The 25479-nt window shown below is 34.9% G+C and overlaps 1 protein-coding gene across 4 annotated transcripts in view; it reads right to left on the minus strand.

The window, feature by feature from the left end:
* Positions 1-25479, minus strand: part of LOC106073915 (baculoviral IAP repeat-containing protein 2-like) — a 61216-nt gene that overhangs the window by 15304 nt on the left and 20433 nt on the right. For 2 of the 4 annotated variants that reach the window (XM_056013501.1, XM_056013502.1), the window contains exons 2-7: positions 16002-16102; positions 14514-15371; positions 13950-14128; positions 11771-11828; positions 11127-11240; positions 6961-7074 (exon numbers count right to left, since the gene is read on the minus strand). In XM_056013501.1, coding sequence (XP_055869476.1) covers positions 6961-7074; positions 11127-11240; positions 11771-11828; positions 13950-14128; positions 14514-15327 — 1279 coding nt within the window. In that variant the 5' untranslated portion in view covers positions 15328-15371; positions 16002-16102. Of the gene's footprint in view, positions 1-6960; positions 7075-11126; positions 11241-11770; positions 11829-13949; positions 14129-14513; positions 15372-16001; positions 16103-18321; positions 18341-25479 lie in introns of those variants that run through there. The other 2 variants (XM_056013500.1, XM_056013503.1) reach the window with 2 other exon arrangements.

The raw sequence follows: 25479 nt of genomic DNA on the forward strand, positions 1-25479 counted from the left end.
AGTGTTTATATTGCTAACATTTCACAAACTTGTTACAGGTAGCTTATTTTTGTTTTGGTCATTTTTTCTTTAGAACTACTGGTACAACATAATCTGATGTTAATTTTTTTTTTAAAATTTGTTTCATGATTGTGAAAACAGTTTGCTTTTCAATTTACATACAGCAGGCTCATACTTTGTTTAGATAATTCTGAATTACATTCTATATATAATTTATATGTTTCTGTATAGGCTATTCAAGCTTTTGTACATGTTAAAATTTCATAAATTTGGTAGCCATTATATTTTTTTAAAAAATTTATGGTATAATAAGTACTTATTGTATTTTTAAAAATATAAGCATCCATATTTTGAAAACTTATTTCTAATTTGCCATTTTAAGCAATTTGTTATTACAATTAATATTTAAATGAATATGCTTTTACTTATTTCAGTGTACATATTGCTTACATTCCACCAACTCAATACTTTTTTTGTTACTTTTATTTTTTTATATTTTTTTTTACATAATTACAAAAGCTAAGTTGTTTTTTTGTTGTTGTTATTGTTGTTGTTTTTATGATTGTCAAAACTGTTTGCTTTAAACATAATTTTTATACAGCACTTATACTTTCTGTAGATGATCCTGAATTATGTTCTTTATAAATTTGTTATAGATTTTCATGTTATCATTCACAACTTTTTTGTTGACTCAGTGCATTTTCCATAGTATACTATAATATTATAGGATCAATTTTCACAGTTAAAATCTTTGCTACAGGTATTGCTTTTACTTTTTAAAAAAGTTTTTTAGTGTATTCCGGTATTTTTAATTATTTTTAATAGTTGCTAACATTAACATTTTATAATGCAATAAACTATTAATTTCAACTAGTAAATTGTTTATGTAATTATTTATGTCATTTTATGCCATTTCAGCTAGAGCTCAGTGTCATTTCTTACTGGCCTCATCTGGGCCCCTAACTGAACCCAGACTCAGCCCTAAGGGCACCCGTTTGGGCCAACATTCATCCCCCAAATGGGGCCCATGTGGTTAGCCCTTTCTGGCACCTCAATGTTTGCCCCATACTGGCCCCATAAGGGATTCATCAAGGCTTCATCTGGGCCCCCTAACTGAGCCCAGACTCAGCCCTAAGGGCACCCATTTGGGCCAACATTCATCCCCCAAATTGGGCCCATGTAGTTAGCCCTTTCTGGCCCCTCAATGTTTGCCCCATACTGGCCCCATGAGGGTTCCATCAAGGGTTCATCTGGGCCCCCTAACTGAGCCCAGACTCAGCCCTAAGGGCACCCATTTGGGCCAACGTTCATCCCCCAAATGGGGCCCTCAATGTTTGCCCCATACTGGCCCCATGAGGGTTTCATCAAGGGTTCATCTGGGCCCCCTAACTGAGCCCAGACTCAGCCCTAAGGGCACCCGTTTGGGCCAACGTTCATCCCCCAAATGGGGCCCATGTGTTTAGCCCTTTCTGGCCCCTCAATGTTTACCCCATACTGGCCCCATGAGGGTTCTATCAGGGCTTCATCTGGGCCCCCTAACTAAGCCCAGACTCAGTCCTAAGGGCACCCGTTTGGGCCAATGTTCATCCCCCAAATTGGGCCCATGTGGTTAGCCCTTTCTGGCCCCTCAATGTTTGCCCCATACTGGCCCCATGAGGGTTCCATCAGGGCTTCATCTGGGCCCCCTAACTAAGCCCAGACTCAGCCCTAAGGGCACCCGTTTGGGCCAATGTTCATCCCCCAAATTGGGCCCATGTGGTTAGCCCTTTCTGGCCCCTCAATGTTTGCCCCATACTGGCCCCATGAGGGTTTCATCAAGGGTTCATCTGGGCCCCCTAACTGAGCCCAGACTCAGCCCTAAGGGCACCCGTTTGGGCCAACGTTCATCCCCCAAATGGGGCCCATGTGTTTAGCCCTTTCAGGCCCCTCAATGTTTACCCCATACTGGCCCCATGAGGGTTCCATCAGGGCTTCATCTGGGCCCCCTAACTGAGCCCAGACTCAGCCCTAAGGGCACCCATTTGGGCCAACGTTCATCCCCCAAATTGGGCCCATGTGGTTAGCCCTTTCTGGCCCCTCAATGTTTGCCCCATACTGGCCCCATGAGGGTTCCATCAAGGGTTCATCTGGGCCCCCTAACTGAGCCCAGACTCAGCCCTAAGGGCACCCGTTTGGGCCAACGTTCATCCCCCAAATGGGGCCCATGTGTTTAGCCCTTTCTGGCCCCTCAATGTTTACCCCATACTGGCCCCATGAGGGTTCCATCAAGGGTTCATCTGGGCCCCCTAACTGAGCCCAGACTCAGCCCTAAGGGCACCCGTTTGGGCCAACATTCATCCCCCAAATGGGGCCCATGTTTTTAGCCCTTTCTGGCCCCTCAATGTTTGCCCCATACTGGCCCCATGAGGGTTCTGTCAGGGTTTCATCTGGGCCCCCTAACTGAGCCCAGACTTGACCCTTAAGGGCCCTAATTGGGCTTTCATTAATTGTCCCCAAAGGGCCAAGTATCTCTTACCCTGTTGGGGCCCACAAGTCCTTCCCCTTACTGGCCCCACAAGGGTTTAACACTGGGATTTTCTGGGCCCCCTGACTGAGCCCAGACTCAGCCCTAAGGGCACCCGTTTGGGCCAACGTTCATCCCCCACTTGGGGCCCATATGGTTAGCATGGGCTTGCCCAGTTGGGGCCCTTACTGGGCCCAAAATCTTTGCTATCAGGGGAGGTCCTTAGTATGGGAGATGACCATTTACCATATTTTAAACACATTAATGCAAACGGTTTTAGATTTTTTGTCAAAAAATTATTTGTTTTTACATTTGTATTGCTAAGTAAAGTTCTGTCATACTAACTACTACATTTACAGAAAAAATGTTTACATTTTTTAAAACAAAAAATCTTCTTAGTATGCATATAAGTTGGGCATAATTTAAAACAATGAATAAGAAGTTTTTCATACTATCGCGTGAACTGCAGCATTACTATGCAACGTTAGCACACTTAAGTAAAGGAAATTAAAAAAAAAAAATTTTTTACGAAGTTTTTTTCTTGAGGAAAAATAGATTGTCCCTTTACAAAACAATTAGAGCAATTATATATTCATTAAAAGACATTAGTTAGGGCAGGTTCACATCTAACTTCACATTCACTTTCACCTATTTGTTCTGTGGACCGCTGGGGCACCACACAAGATCCGTCAACCTTCTTTTTCCATTCTTCTCTGTTATTTATTTTTGATAGAATTTCATTCTGATGTTCTTTCTGAAAATATTGAAACCTGCCTTTTACCTGCCTGGTTGGACCACTTCGGCGGCCGATTTTTAGTTTGTGTCTCCACACAAACTGTCTTTGTAACCTTGTTTATTTATATATATATGCGTGTGTGTGTGTGTTTAACCCTTAAAACGCGTGTGGTAGTTTAGCCTCTAAACAACACAATTGTAATTAAAACAGCTCAGCATTTTAAGGGTTAATAATGCGTGTATGAAACCTTTTTTGTTGGTTTTTTTTTTTTATTCTTAAGAGCAAAAAACTTTTATGTGGTACTGAACACAAAAGGAATGGGGGAATCATACCTTCTCGAAAATTGAAGTAAATATGTAGGGTTTATGATAGAGAAGGCGGGGTTAAATTGGAACATCAAAAATCTGCTTTAAGCAGAATAAGTATCTATAAGAGACCAATGTTACAAAAAAAATGATATAGAAATTTTTAACTCTCTTTACCATAAACTTTTAATTTTCAAAACATTATATTTTATCGTGATTTCTAACCGTTTTGCAATTTCCAACATATATATTTTATATAAATATTATATTACATACATTTTACATATATATATTCAATATATGTAAGTATAGATAAAAATTTATTACCACAAAAAAATATTTGAAGGAGGTAACACACCTATACACCCACACAATAGATCTTCCTAAAGGGGCTATCCATTAATAATATAAAGAAGAAGTATTGATAATAGAGATTTATACTGTTATAAAATATGAATACTACGTTAGTTTCCCAACATATTTAATTCCTATAAGTAACGCGGGCAAAGCCATCCGGCTCATTCCCATTCCCACTATAGTGACTATAAGAAGACAATTTTCTCCAGACTTCCATTCTAGCACCTTTGTACAATGGTGTACAATACCATTTCCCCCAGTGTGTAGCCTTAAGATTCATTAAGTAATTTTCTCGACCTAGTTAAACATCTACCAGCGACAAATCCTCTCCATTTAGTGGGAGTGCGTGAAGAAGGAGGGCTAAGGAGGTGAAGCAATGAGAGGAGAATCAACTCTACCTCCCCTCCCCTGTATCCTGTGATGTCTATATTATATAAAGACTCTCAATCCGGAGTCATTTTTTCCCCACATTCTCATGATTGTCATTTTTTCCGCGTTTTGTCAGCTTTTCTTTGGTATCATGAAAAAGCAATAAGAATCGTTATAGTTAAATGAAACCTGATGTAGATGCCTTCGTGCAATCACTGCCTCATTTGACCCACCAATACGCCAAAGAAGATAGCGAATAGAGTAGGAGCAAGTACACAGCCCTGCTTCACGCCATTTTCTATTGGGAAGTGATAAGACAGGTCACCATTGTGTCTGATCTGGCCTTTTTGTCCCAAGTGAAACTGCTTGAGAATGGATAGGAACGTAGGTGGGCATCCCGGCCTGGCCAAAATTCTCTACAAACCATAACGACTGACCGTGTCGAAAGCCTTGGTGAGGTTAACAAAGGCAGTGTATAGGTTTAGGTTCTGCTCTTTGCATTTTTCTTGTAGTTGTCGCAGAACAAATATCATGTCAGATAATACCTCTACAGGCTCTGAAGCCACATTGGCTCTCAGGTAACACCTCGTCCACTAAAGAGTGGGTTAGTCGGTCGAGCAATACTCGAGCAAAGATCTTTCCTGCTACTGACAGAAGTGTAATGCCTCGATAGGAGCAGTTAGTCTTGTCCACCTTTTTGTAAAGAGATATGATTACAGAATCTTGAAGTTCAGGTGGGACCACGCACTTCTCCCAGCATAGAGCGAACAAGTCTGTTAGCCTCTCGGTTAGGGCGACACCTTCCATTTTAAATATTTCAGCGGGAAGTCCATCAGAGTCAAGGTGCCTTATGTTTTTTTAGTTTAGATATTGCTGTCTCAATTTTCTCAGATGTCGGTGGGTCGTCGAGCTCCTCTCTCATAGTTTTCTGAGGGACATTTGCCCGCGATTCATCCGATACGTGCCTTTTATCAGCAAACAGCATACTGTAGTGTTCTGTCCAGCGCTTTAGTATGTCCGCCTTGCTAGTTTATAGGGTAGAACCATCGGATGATCTTAGCTGTGCTGTAGTCTGGTAATTTGGGCCATAGGCACATCAAAGCGACTCATAGAAAGAGCGTGTGTCACCAGTGTCAGCATGTCTCTGTATGTTTACAGACAGCTCAAGCAACCAATTAATTTTTAGCTCCCTGCCCTTTGACTGCAGAGTGTGACAAGAAGCTTTATTGAGAGTTCTGACTGCGTTGTCATTAGGGTTTGCAAGAACAGAGCGATAGTATTTGTGTTTAATTGCGGTATTGTTCTCATTGAACCAGTCTCTGTTGGGTTTACTGCAGTATCCCACGACTTTGACCGTCATGTCCTGAGGTATCGCTTTTAGCTGGGTCCAGTTACTCGCTAGATCATCGTCACCCTTTTTGTATAGGGATATGATTACGGAATCTTGAAGTTCAGGTGGGACCACGCACTTCTCGCAGCAAAGAGCAAACAAGTCTGTTTCTCGGTTAGGGCGACACACCCCATTTTAAATATTTCAGCCGGAAGCCCATCAGAGCCAGGGGCTTTGTGTTTGTTTTGTTTTTTTAGCTTTTGAATTGCTGTTTCAACTTTTTCAAATGTCGGTGAGCCGTCGAGCTCCTCTCTCATAATTTTCTGAGATTTACTATAGTAACTAGTTAAATATATATTTAAATATTTTACATTGACCATCCCACAAACCCCCTTAAAGTTGGTGGCCTCGTACATACACACACTCATGTCACACAGATTAAATTGCGAAAGGCCTGTTTATAAATACTGTTAAGCTTTAAGTCATCAATCAGTAACAGAGTTTAAAACAATAAGGTAAATAACAGAAATAAAATTAATACGAATATAAGAATGTTATTTAGCATTTTTACAAAATGTTCAGCAACATAAGCCATTAACAAGACATATAGGTATCCGGCTTCGGCCGAATATCACATTTTACTATTTAGTTATACCCGGCTCCGGCCGAATATCAAAAAGTACTATCCGGTGCACCCCACACAGAACTGTGTACTGCAAGCGGACTCGTGTTAACACTTCCCGTGTAAATCAACCATCTGTGAAATGGTCATGGGAAAGTCTAAAAAAGTGCTGTGATTTTTTTTAAAGAGGCCATAAGGGACCCGAGAAAAAAAGAAAGGAGTGCATCAGAGTCAATTCAATTTGGAACAGTTGTGGATAGATGAATTCAAGACGAGACAGAGATTCCTATTCATGTTTGACAATTAATAAAGTATTTTTTTTATTTATTACAATCATTAAAGTATCACGCTTTTTGAAGCCCGAGTTGTCAGGTTCTTAAGTTTGCTATATCAGGTTGTCCATTGTTCTCAGAAAATCGAAGCAGTATTTAGCATTTAACCCCATCTTCAAGATACGATTTAAGGAGAAAGAAGAACTGATCATTCTTCAAGGCATATTAGTCAGATTCAGGGGATTTAATAGCTAAAGCTCCCATCCTACGATGAATGGATCTCGTAATAACCTGCAATATATATCCCTTGGATAGCGAATTAATAATTGTAAACTATAGGGATACATATTTAATCTATACAATAAATCCAGATTTAGCTTTAGTTATAAATAGCAGTCTAGAAGATAGGAAGAATAAAACATTATAACATAGAGAATAAGGAAAACAAAATGTTTGAACTATTCACCTTCTTTAATATTGGTAGCACCAACAGCAGTAGCTCCAGTCATGGGGGTAGGTTTGACATGTGTACTTTTATTGGATAGTTTAGCAAATATTTCATCAGCGGATAATGTTACACCTAAGGAATTTCAAAATATCTTTTTTAAATGTATATATTTGCAAAATACCACTCATTCATCCCACTAAAGGATCGGGGGGGGGGGGGGGGGGGGGGGCGTAGGAGCGATCAATGCCACCCTCGGACCCTTAACTTTCGAGTGGGGTGGGTGATCCTATTTGTTTGTAGAAATCACAGTTTGTCAGCTTACACCGCTCCCCCAGATCCCATAGCTGACTACGGAAGGGCTATCAACGTGATCTTTTGTTTTTGCCGAAGTTTGAGAAACATTGCTCTGGTTGTAATATGACCACTTATTGTTATTCTCTGTTTATATATATAGGCCCTACTAGCCATATGTTAAAACCCGCGGCCCTTAATTTGCGTATCACTTTCGATATAGTCACTGAGAGTGCTTTGTAAACAATTAAACGAAATAATAATTTTGTAAGTAAAGCGAATGCGGAATGCGTGAATGTAAAAATAGTGTGAATGGAGCTATCAAAATAGGGTTCTTGGATTTTTGATCGTGGATCTTGTTAGCTTTTTTTATAGATGTTTGTCTCAAACATCTGCCCAAATGGGGTTTGTTTTTTGCCAATGATTTTACCAGCAGCATTTAGGATTCTATAAAGTTTATTTTTATTTTTAATGCTCAGATTGCCATACCAGGCAGTGATATTGAAACTTAAAATATTGCAGATGTGAGCGTGATAAAACATAGCCAAGGTCTTTTCGCTAACATTAAACGAGGACAGTTTTCTTGGTAATCGTAATCTTTGCTGCCCTTTTTTTGCTGATATAATCAGTATTTGCAGTAAAATTTAGTTTATTGTCTAGGATAAGGTATTTAAAGGTTTGCACTATTTCAATAGTCTCTCCAGCTACAGAAACAATATCATTTTCCTTCTTTTCCCTACGAAAATTGATTATCGTTTCTTTGGTTTTTTTACATTTAATAATTAAAAATTATCTTTACAGTATTTTTCAATGTGTTCTAATTCTCTGAAATACTCATTTAGGTCTGAGCTCTCTGAGAGCAGGGCAAAAAGGACTATCGGATTGAAAATCATTGGTGTACGAAATGAACCACAATGGCGATGTCACAGCCCCCTGGGGCGCCCCTGTGTTAACTATGCGTGCATTTGATATAACATTGCTTACCCTAGCCCTCTGAGGTCACTGGGTCAAAAATTCCTTAGCCCATAGTATTATGTATGGACTAATTTTTAATTCCTTAGCCCATAGTATTATGTATGGACTAATCTTCAACGCTTTCATCTTTTCAATGAGTAAATGAAGTTGTATAGTGTTAAAAGCTGATGAGAAATCAATAACGAACAATCTTACATAAGTGTTCGGTAAGTCCAGATGTTTGTAGATACAATTTAAAATATTTAGGATGAAAGAATGTACGTCAGGAATTCTAAATTCGCAGATATAAGGAACGAATTTATGTAAAATGCTTTTGAAACACAAATTTGAAGCTTAATTTTATTAAATAATGAAATGAATAGACTATATTTTGTAATTTTCATGTGTCAAAGTAAAAAAAATATCTGTGCAAAGAGTGGTTTTTAAATTAGATCTAGATCTAAATCCTTTCGATCTTTTCTCATGTCAACATGCTCAACATGGCCTAGATTTATAAGATACTATACTTTCATAGAGTCGGTCAACTTTGTTTTGAGGGTATTAAGTTTGTTTTAGGGCTACAATACACTACGGTCCCAGTTAGTACCCAACGAACATTTATTCCGAGTTTTATCAAGATTGATCAAACGGTTTTGATTTCTATTCGGCACATACATACATAGGCCTACATATGCCTTACATTCTACTTTATAGTATGAATAACGAAATGGAGATTCTGACCTCCATCTTTACAATAAAGTGCGATGGCTTTCCAAAAGTAAGGTGATGAAACGCTTTACTTTGTGCTTGAATGAATTAAATACATTTTAATGAAAAATGCATTTATCACCCTGAATTAGAGAACGACAATTGGCTGAGTACGCTTGAACTAGGCTTGGCTTGGCTACCTATGAAGGGGGCTCTAGGCTTGACACCCGACTCGAGTTGAGCTGTGGTTACTGAGCACCTAAAGGCAGGGCGGAAACAAATGAGAATGGACCATAGCGCTCTGAGCATTCTATGTATACGCATTAAAGTAGCGCCATATAAAAGCTATAATAATAATTACAAACAATTAAACATAATAATAATGTTATAAGTAAAGCGAATGCGTGAATGTAAAAATAGTATGAATAGTGCTAGTAAAATAGCTAATCGACCGAAATCCATTTTTGTTACAAAAAGATTTGCTTGCATATATAGCCTATTGAGATGTAGATCTAGAGTCCAATATAGTTTTTTACCTAGATTAAACTTAGATTCATTTGTTTAAATTAAGTAAAATACATCTACTTTCACTAAACATTCTTATCAGTTTAAGATTGAATTTAAGGTTCAATAAGCTTATTATTTTATGTTAGTATATTTAAGATACCGATATAGAGCCTCATTTGCCTGTCCAATCACAGCGTGTTTTCACTGCGCATGTAAGGTTTGCGCGACACATGAATGAAAATATTAAAATGTCTGTCAACACGGCATTGCAACTATAGCGAACAAATGTATGAAAAATGCTTTAGAAAAACAAATTTGAATGTTAATTTGATTAAAATGTGAAATGAATGGACTATAATTAGTACATTTATGTGTTAAAGTATAAAACTATCTTTGCGAAGAGAAGTTCTATCATCTTAGATTTCAATTAGAGTTTCTATCATCTTAGAATTGAATTAGAGTTTTAGACCTAGGAATAGAGAGATGTGTAACAGTTCGGTCTTGTCTAATGAAAGAATGTACATTAGGACTTTTAACTTCGCAGATATAAGGAACGAATTTATGTAAAAATGCTTTTGAAAGACAAATTTGAAGCTTAATTTTATTAAATAATAAAATCAATAGAATATATTTTGTAATTTTTGTGTGTCAAAGTAAAAAACTATATGTGCAAAGTGTAGTTTTAAAAAATCAGATCTAGATCCTTTCGATCTTCTCTCATGTAACCATGATAAACGTGGCCTAGATTTATTAAATGCAAATAGTTTAATAGAGTTGGGCACCTTTTTTTTAAGGGTCTTAAGTTTGTTTCAGGGCTACAATACATACACTACGGTCTTAGTTAGTACCCAAGGAACATTTATGCCAAGTTTTATAAGATTGGTCAAACGGTTTTGATTTCTATTTGTAACACAGGGCCTATGGCTACATACATACATATTATAGCCTACATACGCCTTACTTTCTACTTTATAGTATAGATTTAGTTCTGTTGATTTATTTTAATTTCTTTATATTGTTTAATTTTATTTCATGATTTGTCATTTTGTGATTCTAAAACGGAAAAAGAGATGCCTTTGGTCATGAAAGGTAACATTAAGAAACTTTTATCCTTGAAAACTTTTGCAGCGAAGGAGCTGAGCAAGCAAGAGTCATCATTATAAGGCGAGGAAGATTTGGTCTTTGGGACTCTTAATGTGGCAGCTATGAGTAGTTATCATTCATGAGGCAGCACTGACAAGCTGCGTTGTAGTTAGCGTGGGTGACTGAGTCCAAGGCAAGAAAGAAGAACTAGTGAATCTGCTGATAGCAGTGATTTATCTCAAGACTGTTGTGTTTGTTTCCTCAACTCAACCTCATCTTTTCTGAGTCACTTTGCTCAGTTGCTTGCCATAAATTTACAATTCTTTAGTATGGACATTTTTTATAGATAATTGTCATTCAACAAGCTCAATTCTGCTGAGTAAGTTACTAATAGTATACCACAACAATCATGTAATTTTTCAAGTGCCTTAACAAACAAATGTGTAACAGCCTCATATTGAGAGCCTTGCAAACCTACAATGCAAATTCAAAATTAATGGATGAATTAATTATTCAACAGAGTTTTTTATGCCTTATAGAGCATGACATTTCACATGTAACAGCAGAAATATATAGATTATGGCTTTGCTCTGTACTGCCTACACTCTCTTTTACCACAATGTATTGCAATAAATTCTCACCTTCCTTACGTAAAGTCTTTGACACTTTAATTATTTCATCTTTACTGAATATCTGTGACTCCCTAAACTCATCAAGTACGGACTTCACTGCTGGGTCATTTTCTATGGGGCTTTCTTCAAACATCAAAATTGTAATTTCAAAATTATATTTGCAAAGCAATTAATTACTTTAACTAAACATTTTAATCATTAACAAGTTAGATTTTAAAAGAAATCAATAACTTTAAGTGAACATTTTAATAATTATCAAATTAGATTGAATTGAAAAAGTAATCAATAATAATAATTTTAAAAGTAAATAAAAACATACATAAAAATAAGACTACATTCCCTAATGAGAGTATATATATATATATATACATTTACCATATATCAACAAAACAGGCTGCTAAAAATTTTGAAATATTTCTAATTTATTATATACTTATTCCAAAAAAAAAAAACAATGTTAATGTTTCTTTTGAAATCGCTTTCTAGTAAATCATTTTGCTTGCTCTAACTTTGTAATATTTAAAATAGAAAGACTCTTAGATGGAAAGGTATATTCATTAAATTTTGCCACCTGTTTCATGCAAAACTTTTTTTCATTGTATAAAAAATAAATTTTCCCTTAAAATTTGACTTCTACAGAAAATGAAAGTTACCATTTGTAATTGCAATGTCATCCTTATGCATTTTTTCAAGAACTTGTTCACGTGTAACCTGAAATTAAAGGGATTTATCTTATGACACAAAAATGTTTATATTTATAAATAAAGATTGTAAAATAAACAACTATTATATAGCAGTGAAGCCCAAGATAAGGCCCACAATGCCGTTCTATCCAGCCTGTCCAAACTTCTGTTCTCAATTGGTGGGTGAGTCAACAAATTAAAAAAAAAAAGACAATTCCTCCTTTATAGAACTTATAGAGTGATTCTTTTTCTCTTAATCACTAATGAATGTTAGATTTCAACAATGGAACATTTATTTTAAATTTATTATTATTATTTTTTACATTAGTTATTAAGAAAAAAAAACAATCACTCTTTAAGTTGTATAAAGGAGGTATTTAAAAAAAAAGTATTTTTAATGTTTTTCTTGTTTTAAATCTAACATTCTTTAATTATTAAGGTGTAGCTAGCAATGTGTTGGCTGTGTGGGCCAAACAGGGCATTAAGTTGTGATGCCAGAATTACCTTAGCCAAAAGCAAGTGCTCATATCTCAAATATGTATTAGCGACAAGGATCTTTGAGCCATGAAGAGAACATTCTAAGTTACTGAAACTGGAACTGATTGACTTTCAAAACCAAACATCCCTGCTTGACAAATTTTGTATGATGCAAACAAAGCATTATGTTTACAAGAACTTGGCTACAAAACAGGCGAAACCAGTCATAAGTAATCATATTGCATTTGAACTTCTCAATCAATTGCTCCAACCTGTAGTATTTGTGATGCAGCCGGGAGTTCAGAAGATAGTTTGGAGAAAACAACTTAAAACATGCAATTAATTGCCAATGCAAAAAATGTTAGATACAATGCATTTCTAATAAAAATGTCAACTCTATTTCGTTTCTTTTCTTTGCAGCAGGAATGTGGCCCATGACAAAAGTGTAGGAAACTTATTAGGTCCATGGGCTGAGGAAGTTTTGGCATCACTGTCATATAGTATTTAATGTTTTTCAATATAAAGTTGTTAAAGCTTCTAACAATTTTTTTAATCATCAAACTCCATATGAGAGGCTCAGATCACCTCTTGCAAACGTTTTGGGAAAAAAAACGCTGTTGTCAAAAAATAGGTCAACAGCATGTGGCTTCTCAGACTTGTCAAAACAGAATTCAGCAAGGCTAGGAAAGTTGAAACGAGTATAAGAACTGTTTCCTTTTTCTTTCTGGCACTGTTATTCCAGAACTATGCAAAATATGAATTACCAGTATTGGGACTAGGGCCAGTCCAGCTATAATAGCTTCTACAGACCTGGATAGGTACCATCATGGGTAAGCCTTGTCAGGGCACCTCATGTGCTCCCAGGCCTTTTAGGACTTAACACATTATTTCTTTTTATTAGATTTTTTTAAATGACTTTTATCCACATTTGTGTATTTATTTATAAAATTTAAAACCAAAGGACTGACAAGAAATTAACTTAAGTATTTTCTGAAATTTTTTTTTAAAGAAAGAAAGAAATGGAACATAAATTTTGATTCTTTAAAAAACAAACATAGCCTAACCTAATGCTATAATAACTTAGCCTTGCAGAATTTCAGAATTTTTTAAACACCTTATTAAGCAAATTTTTTTCGATACATAAACTTTGACAATTTTTCATACCATAAGGGCCTATGTCATTAAGTTACACACAAATGTGGGATATTTGACTGAGTGACATAAAATTGCTTGGCTACCTATCAATGGCACTTGAGTTCAAGCGCCTAAGGCAGCATGGGAACCTTCTACCAGATACCCCATGCCCGCACAAAAGAGATTGGCCTAAGTGCACTGAGCATGCTATAGAAGAAAGTAATTTAAAAAAAAAGATCTTTTTCATAAAGATACTTTTATACTAAGTGACAGTTGATGAGGGTGGGACCCTTAATTAATCACTGATCAGCACATGACCAACTTCAGCATACTGAGTAAGCATTATTGATGAATAATTTATACAAGAAATAATTAAGAAATGAAATTTAAACAAAGACAGATTATTAATTATAATTAATTATAATTATTTTATTCATTTTACTATAATTATAATTAATTATAGAAGACAGAGTACAAATATTTCAAACAATAAATAAACAAATAGAGACATGCAACAGACATTTGAATAAGAAATTACCCTGTTGCTGTTTTCAAGTTTGATTTTTTGAACAACATCAACAAATTTCTGCCCCATGTACTGACGAATGTAGCCACATTTTGGATACCACCTAGCATGTTCAATAAATGGGTCATCATCTTGTTCCCATTTCCTAAGGCCACCACCACAAAAAAAACATTTTCCGCTGTCACCATAACCTGAAAAATGTCATTTATGTTATTACTGAAAGTGATGTAGGCTACTACCTCATGTCATCATCTATGTATAATTATATCAAATTCACTGTAAAATTCTTTAACATGTCTGAAAATTATTTTAACTCTCTCTCCATAATTATTCATTTTTCTCATTTGTGTTTCATTACCATGTTATGATTAAACTTCAATAACTTTTTTATGTAATCAGAAAATGTTATATTAGGTATACAATTTTAGAAGAATGCATGCGCTTTTTATATAACACAATTAAAGTTCATAAAACCAAAAATTAATTTAATATCAATGTTGATATCATCCATTAGGGGAGAAAGAGTTAAAATTGTTTTTTTTTTAAGGTTAACAGTTTAAAAGAAAATGCTATTACCTTCATAATATATTCCAGCCTTCGCTACTTTTTCTTTTGAAACTGGACAATCACTTGGCCAACCTTCAAATGATTCTTCTCGCTTTGCCAGGATTGCAAACTCAGGTTTTTTAGGTCTTTCATAAAAAATTCCAAGATTCTGAAGATTTAACTCTCCAGATGATGAATCATGTGTATCACTGTTATTAGGAGGAACGGACAAAGGCATTCTTGGAATAGAATAGATCTGAGAATTAATGTTAGGATGTTGCCTAGTGCTATCCAAATTCTGATTGACTGGAGAACGACTTATATTTCTGTTTAAAAGTAATGGAGGAATTGGGTAGGTTGCAGTACCCAACATTGTGTTATGTACATCTGACGAAGATGCTGTCACAAATTGAGGTGGAGGTATTGAGGTATTGCCTGAACCATTTCTATTGTCAGAAATCTGAAAATTGTCAGATGCTCTATTTACATTTCCTTGAAGGTGGTTGAAACTGTGTACTGGTGTAACATTTTCTGCTAAAGCTATTGAAGCTACATTATTTGATTCCAAAATAGTCACCATTGGGCAATGAGGACTAGCCCTTTTGTGTTCTACATGTATTTCTTCTTCTTCTTTCCAGTTTTCTTTCATAAAGTAACAGAAGTAACAAATGACCTTGTCAGACTTTCCATTTCCAATATAGACAAATCCTGATTCAGTTAGTAGTGTAGATGGTTTAACTGCTCTACTTGGGTAATTTAAGAAGGATGCAGCACGAAGAGTTTCCCTCTCAAAGTTTACCCAAGCAATGCCATTCACATGATTAGGATGGTGATTAGAGGCCATTGATCATAGCATTAAGACTTCTAAGCCTTTTCAAAAGTTGTGTTCTTTCGAGATAAATATATTTTTGTTTAATTATCAATACCTAGTTCAATTTAAGGTTTCTTTCATAATTAACACTTTTTATTGTTTCTTATTTATTAGCATTCAAGTTTTATATTATCTGTACTATTTACAATATTTAATTCAAGATAATTAGTTTTTTGTTTTGATTCTTTCAGTCATTCACTTTCTTTTTTCTCCATTATCCTTGTCCTTATTTTTCATTAATATTTTAGATTATTTTTTATTTTGTTTTTAAACTATATTGTCATTTACTCTCAAAATTATTCACATAGATCTATATATTTTAAACACTGAATGTAGGCCTACCCAGGCTATTCCATTTAATGTAACTACAATGATTTTAGAACTAACATTTCTTTTTTAAATAAAATGGAATTGCAGGTATAAATTAAAATATATATGAATGCGTTAATTTTATTTTTGTTTATCCCTTATTCAAACATTTCAATTTTAGTACACAGATAGAATATTAAGTAGTGTAGAAAAAAAAATTCCTATTTCACTATAAATAAAAGAATATCAGTAAGACAAATCTAAACATTTAGAAATACAGCTTCAATCCTACTAAAACATTATTGAATAAGAATATAATAATTTGAATAAATCCTCACATAGACATATTTTTAATGTATTAGTAAGAGCAGCTGTTTAACATGCCCTGATTTTTTGTGTCTATATCCATCTTTCTTTTAGCAAGTTACAGAGGTCACAGCTGAAATAAAAAAATTAGTAAAACTTTAACTTCAAATAAACCAAATAATGAAATATTAAAGGGTTTTTTTTACCGCTATTTAATAGGAGCATTATAATATATATTCATTAAAGGATTAATAGCTTTTTAGAGCAAAGCGCCAGTTTCTATTTGACACATTATATAACGCAGATCTACAACAGCTAAAAGTCAGGGCATGGAGATGCAAAGCACAGGATAGTTCACATACAATGGAGAGATAATGTGCTCATTTAAATCATGCACTGGCCCTCATCATGGCCTGTAGGGCCACTGGGATGGATGGATACATAGCTGAATTATTAAAGTCGAATGGTGTAGTATTTTTAAAACTATTATTATAAAACAAATATCAAAGATTGGTGATGGAAATCAGACTTATATCAGATAAGAAAGGTTATACAGACAACAGAAGAAATTTTTAAGGAATCAATACGAATTGAGCATTCTTGAAGCTAGGTGGACTGCACTGAAACAGACTAGCAGAAGTTTCAGGCAGAGAGGATAACAATCACCAAGACTCAAATTATTGCAGAATTATTCATTACTAGACTCTAGATCACTGATTCCCAAAGTGGTCTATATAGACACCCAGGGGTCTACAAAGACTTCTAAGGGGTCTATGAAAGGGAAAAAATAAATTGGGGGTCTAAGAGATGTCCACAGGGGTCTACGATAATGGATTTCGTTTAAGCAGTTTGGGCCTTGAATTTTCACATCCCATTAATGTTATTATTTATTACACTAATATATGATTTGTATCTTAGTTAATCCTTTAAATATTTATCCTGCTATTCAAATGAAAAATTGTTGTATTTCATTTCAATACTTATTTAAATAGCTTAATTTGTTTACATGTAACCAATGTTTAACAAAAAGAAATGCAGATTGTACAGCGTTGATTATTTAGTCATTCATTCTTAAGTGCATTTTTGTGAACCCAATTACGCTGAAGGATCATTTAAGACGATGTCACCTAATAAATAGATAAAGGTTTTAAAAACTCTTAGCAAGCTAAGGTAATGAGCCCCTCCTGCCCGAAGCTTACTGGTTTAGGCTACAGTTACTCGCTCCTTCTCCTGTTAGAAAAAACCGTTCCGAGGACCCAATATTCGAGCCATATGTGAAAGATCAAGAAATGTATATGAGCAACTGCTCTTTGCAAAAACTTTATTAATTGTTATTTTAATTGGTTTAAATTTGAATTTTATCAATAAAAAAGATAATTCTCTCTGACTTATAATGTAGCTTTAAATTACTTCTCCACTCTTCGACTCACTACAGTTAGACAGGGGGTCTACCGAAAACCAGAATATGGCAAGAGGTCTATGAGAAAAAAAAGTTTGGGAACTACTGCTCTAGATCTTCCGAGAGATCTAGATCAGTAAATAAATAGATCATATACTTCATATAGATTCTAGACATAGAGTCTATCTATAGAGACTATATATAATATATTCTTTCAATAAGTATTGTAGTCTAGATCTAGACTAGACTATATAGACTTAGATCTATATAGTATATAGACACTTATAAAATTTAATAGAGCCTGGCTTGTCTTTGAGTCCAAAGATTAGTGAGGAATGCAGTATTTCCCATGGCTGCACAGCCCCAGCTGTGACCTACATATTTTGCCACAACAAGGCAAGCATAACCATTGTCCGCAGGTGGTTGATTTAGATTTTCTTTTTTCGTCTGCATCTGTCCTCAGCAGGGGATTTTCTTTTGGTCTCAAATGTGTATCCCGTGGCCTTTGTGAATGACCACCAGCTGACTTGTTCAGAGGCCACAAGTAACCTGGTGCTCTCTTCTATGTGAGTATGTGACATGTCAGCTAAGGCAAGTTGACGCCTAAGCTGGTCTTTGAAGCCTCTGTTTAGTTGACCACCTTTTAGCTCACAAAAATATACTGCCTTTGGCCAACTATAGATAGTACTTTACACTTATAAGATTGCCTAAAATGAATGCATTAAAAAATTAATATGAGATTAATAAAGCTATTACTATTAGATCTAGATCTAGATCCTAAATGACCTAGATCTAGACAATCTAGATTTAGATTCCAGAGCCAGCCATACCCATATAGGCATGATACAGATAATATTATTATTTATTATTATAGAAAATAGAATAGACAAACATCTAGATCTATATACTATTAAAACGGTAATAGTTTAGATACGCATTTTAAAAAATACAACCATTCTTGCGCTTTTCCCGTTTCTTAGCTAGATCTAAATCTAATAATAGATTTGACTGATTTGATTTCTATAAATAGAGTCTACGGAGAATTAAAAATAAATACCGATTTTCCCCGATATAGATCTATATAGATTTTAGCGCGCAAAATTAAATTATTTCATAATTATAATAGCAATATATTCGAGTGCGTCGTGCAGTGTTTCACATCACTATTCAAGACTATTCAAATTCAGCTGCGACCTGCAAACATACAGAAAAATTAACTATTTTTACTAGATTCTATCTTTATTGATGCATTTCAAAATCTTATAATAGTCTTAGTGTCTAAAAAAAATTGCCAAATCACTTTCATTATCTTTAGATCTAACTGTTATGGACATCAATGAGATCAATTTTTATTTATGTTTTGACTTTGCTATTGATGTACATGTTGTTTATTATCACTAATCAGTGGCGTAACGTAGCACTCATGGCGCGAAGGGGTTCTGTGACATTTGAGGTCCATAAAGGCAATTTTTGAAAATTCAAAAAATAAAGGCTGTTGACTGTAAAAGTTAGAATAAATCGAGTTCTTGTGTAATTTTACATAAAGTCCATTGTGTTGTTAATTTCTGAGTTAACTATATATATATATCATGGGCGTAGCGGGGGGGGGGGTTGGTGTTCACCCCCCCCCCAATGAAATCCCCCTTCCCACAGGGAGGGGGGATCGGAATTCAGTAATTGATTTTTTGCTTTGATTTTGTTTATTTTGGGTGACATTTTAATACTATACCATCACTTGCCCCAGCGCAGCCAAGGGGTTTTGAGTTTAAAACCCCCTACCAGAGGATTTTGAGTTTAAAACCTCCTAAGACTAAGACTGCTTTATTGATCCTTACGGAAATTTGTTGTGATTACAAGGACTCGTTTCTCATATAAAGACAACACAACAGAAACATACACATAAATACAACAGACAACATGAAGAGTTCATTCAGCGACTACACACAGGTATCTTGGTGCATTTCATGTTCCCTGATCAATGAGTGGCGGTGATAGAGTCTGACCGAGTGAGGTACGAACGAGTTTTTGTACCGCTCCGTTCTTGTTTTGATTGACAGCAGTCGCCCACTTCGCGACGACCTGGCGTAGTTCTGATGGAGCGGGTGGCCGTTTTTCGATTTTTCTTAGGCACGTTTGTTCAAAAAGTTCCTTTAAATGTGGTAATGTTGTGAGTGTAATTTTTGATGCTTTTTTAATGATGTTTTCTAGACGTTGCAACAGTTTAGATGAGGCGTTGCCTTGCCAACAACTTATTCCGTATGTTAGCAGATTTTGTACAGTTGCGCCGTAAAATGTCTCAAGGATCTTCTTGTTTAATTTAAAACTGTTGAGTTTGTATAGAAAAAAGAGTCGCTGGGCTGATTTCTTTGTCAGAGTTCCAAGGTGGTCTTCCCATGAAAGCTTGTTGTTGATGATAACGCCTAGATATTTATATGCCTTTACTTGTTCTATAGATGTAGTGTTTATTTGCAGTTCACGTATAGTTTGTTTTTTCTTTCTAAAATCTATTATAAGTTCTTTAGTTTTTGTTACATTCAGTTCTAGAAAGTTGTCGGTGCACCAGTTTGTAAACTCTTCTATCGAGCTTCGATACTGAGTTTCGTCTCCTGAAATAAGACCGACTATGGCAGTATCATCAGCGAATTTAATGAGTTTAACTGAGTCATAGATGCTTCTTATGTCATTAGTGTAAAGAGTGTATAGCACAGGAGAAAGTACACAACCTTGTGGAGCACCCGTATGTCACGAGTCGAGTCTGTGACCTATTTCGACCAGTTTCTAGAAGCTCGAGTTCAAACCAGTGCAAGTGTCCAGCGTAAACAAGTTAATTTTAGGTATCCAATCAAAGAAAGGGGTTAAGGAAAAAAATAGCACACGTCAGCTTCTAGAAGGTCAAAGTTACTAAAATAATTATCTGAGAAGGTTCCATGATTCTGGAACGTACGATCAAAGAAAGTATAAATAAGGGGAAAGTCAGTTAGACGGGGTCCTCGCATAGTATTAGTTCTTGTAGAGCGATGGTCCTCGCATAGTAGTAGTTCTTGTAGAGCGATGGTCCTCGCTTAGTCCTCGATTAGTAATAAGTTTTGTGATATTAGCGGGTCCATTAAGTAAAGTTTTAGTAGTTGAAGTTGAAGTTATACTAAGTGAAGTTTTATTTATCTTTAAGTTTTATTTATGAAGTGTCAAGTTGTTATTGAATTAAGAAGTTAATTTGATGAGAAAGTTGAAGAAGTTATTAAAGAAGTTTGAAGAAAATACAGGGAGATGTTTCTTTCTTCATTTCATATGAATTCATCAACTTATTAATACAATCCTTCGGCAAGTTCATCACATTTATGGCACCTCCGATAAATAAGGCAAGGCATCGATGAATACAGGCATCAAACAATAAAGGCGACATCGAAGAATACATACGTCACATATATTGGCACCTCCTGACGAAAAAAGGCATCTATAAATAAAGGCACCGACGAAGACAAACATCACATACTGCATTTTCAAAGAATAAAGTCGGCACATTCTAGCAAGTACTACGAATTTAAAAGGAAAAGCCTCTAACAAATAAATCATAGCCTCTCGTAACGACAAAGCCTCAACTAAGCATTACAAGAAAAGCCTCTTTCAGAAAACTTCAACAAGACGTACATTCATTGCTACGAAAAGTATTTTATGATTGACACTTCCAGTCAACAGGTCACATAATAGTTGACAGAGAGAACGTCCTGCGGGAAAAATCTTCTGTTTTAAGGTCAGTACCTTACATTTTACATTTACTAAGCTGTGAAAGCTATATTTACTAAGCTGTGAAAGCTATATTTACCAAGCTGTGAAAGCTATATTTACCAAGCTGTGAAAGCTACATTTACCAAGCTGTGAAAGCTACATTTACCAAGCTGTGAAAGCTATATTTACCAAGCTGTGAAAGCTACATTTACCAAGCTGTGAATGCAACGTTACTAAAGCTAGTTGTACACTAGTTTGTTTACTAATACTGACCACTGGCATTCCTTAAAGGAGACACCGATCGATATTTAACTAGGTCAGCCATAGTTAACCTCTCACCTGTGGACAGGTGTCGGTCATCGCTAGTGTAGGCAGTACTTATAAATAGAAAAGTTATTAAGTTATTACAATGGCTTTAGTCTCGTACCTGTAGAAAGCATACATCAAAGTAGCCGCTTACGGTAACATGCCACAAGAAAGAATGGAGGAATGGTGCACTCAAAAAGTGAATTACGAGATACAAAGACGTAAAGAAGACGAAGAGGCAGAAGAAAGAAGACGTAAAGAAGACAAAGAGGCAGAAGAAAGAAGACGTAAAGAAGACAAAGAGGCAGAAGAAAGAAAAAGAATTAGAGAAGAAAAAAGAATTAGAGAAGAAAAAGAGGCAGAAGAGAGAAAAAGGATTAGAGAAGAAAAAAGAAGACAAGAAGAAAAAGAGGCAGAAGAAAGAAAAATGCTTAGAGACTACAAAAGAAGACAAGTAGACATAGAGGCAAAAGAGAGGAAACGCAAAGAAAAAAGAGAGGAAGAAGACAGAAAACTTAAAGAAATACAAGAAGAAGAAGAAAGAAAACTTAAAGAAATACAAGAAGAAGAAGAAAGAAAACTTAAAGACATAAAAGAAACAGAAAGAAATGAAACTGAAGAAAAAGAAACAAACATTACTGAAGGACCTTACATTGTTTATGAGTACAACAAGAATACTACTGAACTTCAACTATTTAATAATGAAGAATTTAAAGCTGATCAGAAAAAAGATATAACTCTGGCAAGAATGTACAAGAAGGCACAAACAATTGTAAAGCAGCCAGGACTTAATGTACCTTATTTCAAAGAAGGAATACTTGTGAAGAAAAGTGTTAATTATGATACCTATGAGTTTGTTGAACAAATCATTTTACCACTGAAATATACTCAAGACATCATTGAAAAGAATCACAATTTTCTACATACCAAACTAGCGAGTGTGACGAGGACAAAGAAAAGAATTCTTGACAAATTTATTGGCCGAGTATTACAAAAGATGTTAAGAAACATGTTAGTCAATGTCAAGTTTGTCAAATGAACAATTCTAAGAGAAACCAAGTTCATGAGCAGAATATGAAAGTTGAACAAAATTACGAACCAGTTGGAAATATTATACCAGACAAAAATGACTCAAATGTTGATGCATTAAACAATTTTACATTTAACTTTAAGAAAGAAAATCGTCTAACTTTGATGGACAATTTATGCAACAACCGTGATACGACTCAGCAACAAAGTAACATAAGTACTTCCAAAGAAAGTCAATCAAATATAGATTCAAACATATTTGTTTCGAATGAGTCACTGTCTAAGTCAAAACAAAATAACTCAGAATCGAAAACATTTCAACAAGATTTTGATACAAATATTACAGTCATAGAGCCATGTGAAAAAACTGAAGAAGCTGAAGTCAATATTGAAAATGACAGAGAATTAAATGAAAATAGAAAGTTTAGAAATTTTAAACAAGGAGACAAAGTGAAGTTATGGTTACCTGACAGGAGCAGCAAGCTGATTTTTACATGGCAAGGTCCATTTACTATCATCAGAAAGATTTCAAACGTAACTTATGAAATCAACATTAACAAATATGTCAAAGTGTTTCATGTTCATATGCTTGAAAAATACAATGAGGATACAGATAATGAAAACTTATCAAAAGAACTAGAAGATAATGTTACATGCTTAGAGACAATTCAAGAGGAAAATGAAGACAATATAAATGAACTATTACCAACGACATCAAAACAAATTGAATCTCTCAAAGACATTGACATAGATCATTTAAAGCTGAAAAGTAAGACAGACCTGTTGAATACAAGTGAAGAATATACTGAGATATTTCATGATGTTCCTGACATATCAACATTTATAGACAATGTGATTAACTTAAAAACTGACACACTTGCCAACTCAAATGTTCATTCTCTAACTTTGCACAATAGATATTTACTGCAGAAAGACCTAACTGATTTATTAGTGCAATGCATACGTGAACATTCGAACTCAATGTTTTCTACTTCAAACGTTTTACAACGTAAACTATCACTAAAAGAAAGATTTAGTGTCGATTTTGGACAGTTCTTGTTTGAACATATGAAAAGCAAAGAATATTGTAAAGACAATAGCTGTATGTTGCTTAAAGCTAAAGCTAGAATAAAACGTACCGGGTATTCATGAACTGAGAGACATTGTGTATCAATTGAAACAAAGTACATTTGTAGCTAAACCAAGCAAGTTTGTATTGAAACCAAAAGTGACATTTTTCAACAGCAGAGTTGAACAAAACTCTCTGAAAACACATGACAATATTGTTAAACGTATTTTGAACTATAAAGAACCAAGAAAGAAGAAATGTACGGATAGACTAGAATTGTTTCAAGTGCCCGAACAAAACAAATGTACAAACAGACTAGAATTGTTTCAAGTACCTGGAAAGAAGAAAGTTGCACATTTATTAAGACTGTACAGCTGGGTCAAGATTTATTTTAATACTTATGTCATGCAATTGTTTATTACTTAGTATATTTACATTAATACTGTTGTTATAAGAGTTTTAGAAATGAGTAATTTGACATTGTACATGTTTAGATTTCATATATTATTAAGTAAGTTAATATTCAGATATTCTGTATTAGCAAGTAATATGATGAGATGACATGTATTTTTCAGTATTGTGAAGTTGTATAATTTTGATATTTTCTTGAGTTACAAAAGTTAGAAAGTTCATGCTCAAATATCATGTAGTGACAAGTGATGTATGGAACTAAGTTGTATTTTATATAATATTAATTATATAGGCTGAATATGTACAAAATTTAGAATTTTGAATAATGTAAATGTAATGCAACAATTATTTGAATTATCAGTTCTGTACTTTATAGGAACAATTTTTGTTAGATTTTTGTGTGCATATATTATAATAGAAAAAATGTTATTTTACGCATTTTATATTGCATACAAAATGCTAAAAAGGCAAGGGGGTAATGTCACGAGTCGAGTCTGTGACCTATTTCGACCAGTTTCTAGAAGCTCGAGTTCAAACCAGTGCAAGTGTCCAGCGTAAACAAGTTAATTTTAGGTATCCAATCAAAGAAAGGGGTTAAGGAAAAAAATAGCACACGTCAGCTTCTAGAAGGTCAAAGTTACTAAAATAATTATCTGAGAAGGTTCCATGATTCTGGAACGTACGATCAAAGAAAGTATAAATAAGGGGAAAGTCAGTTAGACGGGGTCCTCGCATAGTATTAGTTCTTGTAGAGCGATGGTCCTCGCATAGTAGTAGTTCTTGTAGAGCGATGGTCCTCGCTTAGTCCTCGATTAGTAATAAGTTTTGTGATATTAGCGGGTCCATTAAGTAAAGTTTTAGTAGTTGAAGTTGAAGTTATACTAAGTGAAGTTTTATTTATCTTTAAGTTTTATTTATGAAGTGTCAAGTTGTTATTGAATTAAGAAGTTAATTTGATGAGAAAGTTGAAGAAGTTATTAATGAAGTTTGAAGAAAATACAGAGAGATGTTTCTTTCTTCATTTCATATGAATTCATCAACTTATTAATACAATCCTTCGGCCAGTTCATCACACCGTACATAGTACTCGAGTTGACGATTTGGTGTTGTTGACTTTAACATACTGGGGCCGTTGGGTTAAAAAGTTTAGAACCCATGCTTGTAAGTAAGGGCTTACATTTAAATTACTCAGTTTGTTTATCATTAGATGTGGCTGTATGGTATTGAAAGCCGAGGAGAAATCTACGAAGAGGACTCGTGCGTAGGTTTTGGGTATATCGAGATGCTTATAAAGATGGTCCAAAAGCAATAGAATGGCATCCTCAGTTCCTCTAGCTGCTTTGTATGCAAATTGGTGAGGGTCTAGGCTGTTATTGACTTTTGCTACAAGTTGTTTAAGCATATATTTTTCAAAACATTTCATAACAATAGGTGTTAGTGCTACTGGGCGGAAATCATTTAAGCAATCTATTTTTGGTTTCTTAGGCACTGGTATGATTTCTGAAGTTTTCCAGATGTTTGGAATTACGCACGTTTGCAACGAGTGGTTAAAGATATGACAGAAGATAGA

Source organism: Biomphalaria glabrata, chromosome 16 (genome assembly GCF_947242115.1).
Source record: "Biomphalaria glabrata chromosome 16, xgBioGlab47.1, whole genome shotgun sequence".
NCBI classification, from domain to species: domain Eukaryota; kingdom Metazoa; phylum Mollusca; class Gastropoda; family Planorbidae; genus Biomphalaria; species Biomphalaria glabrata.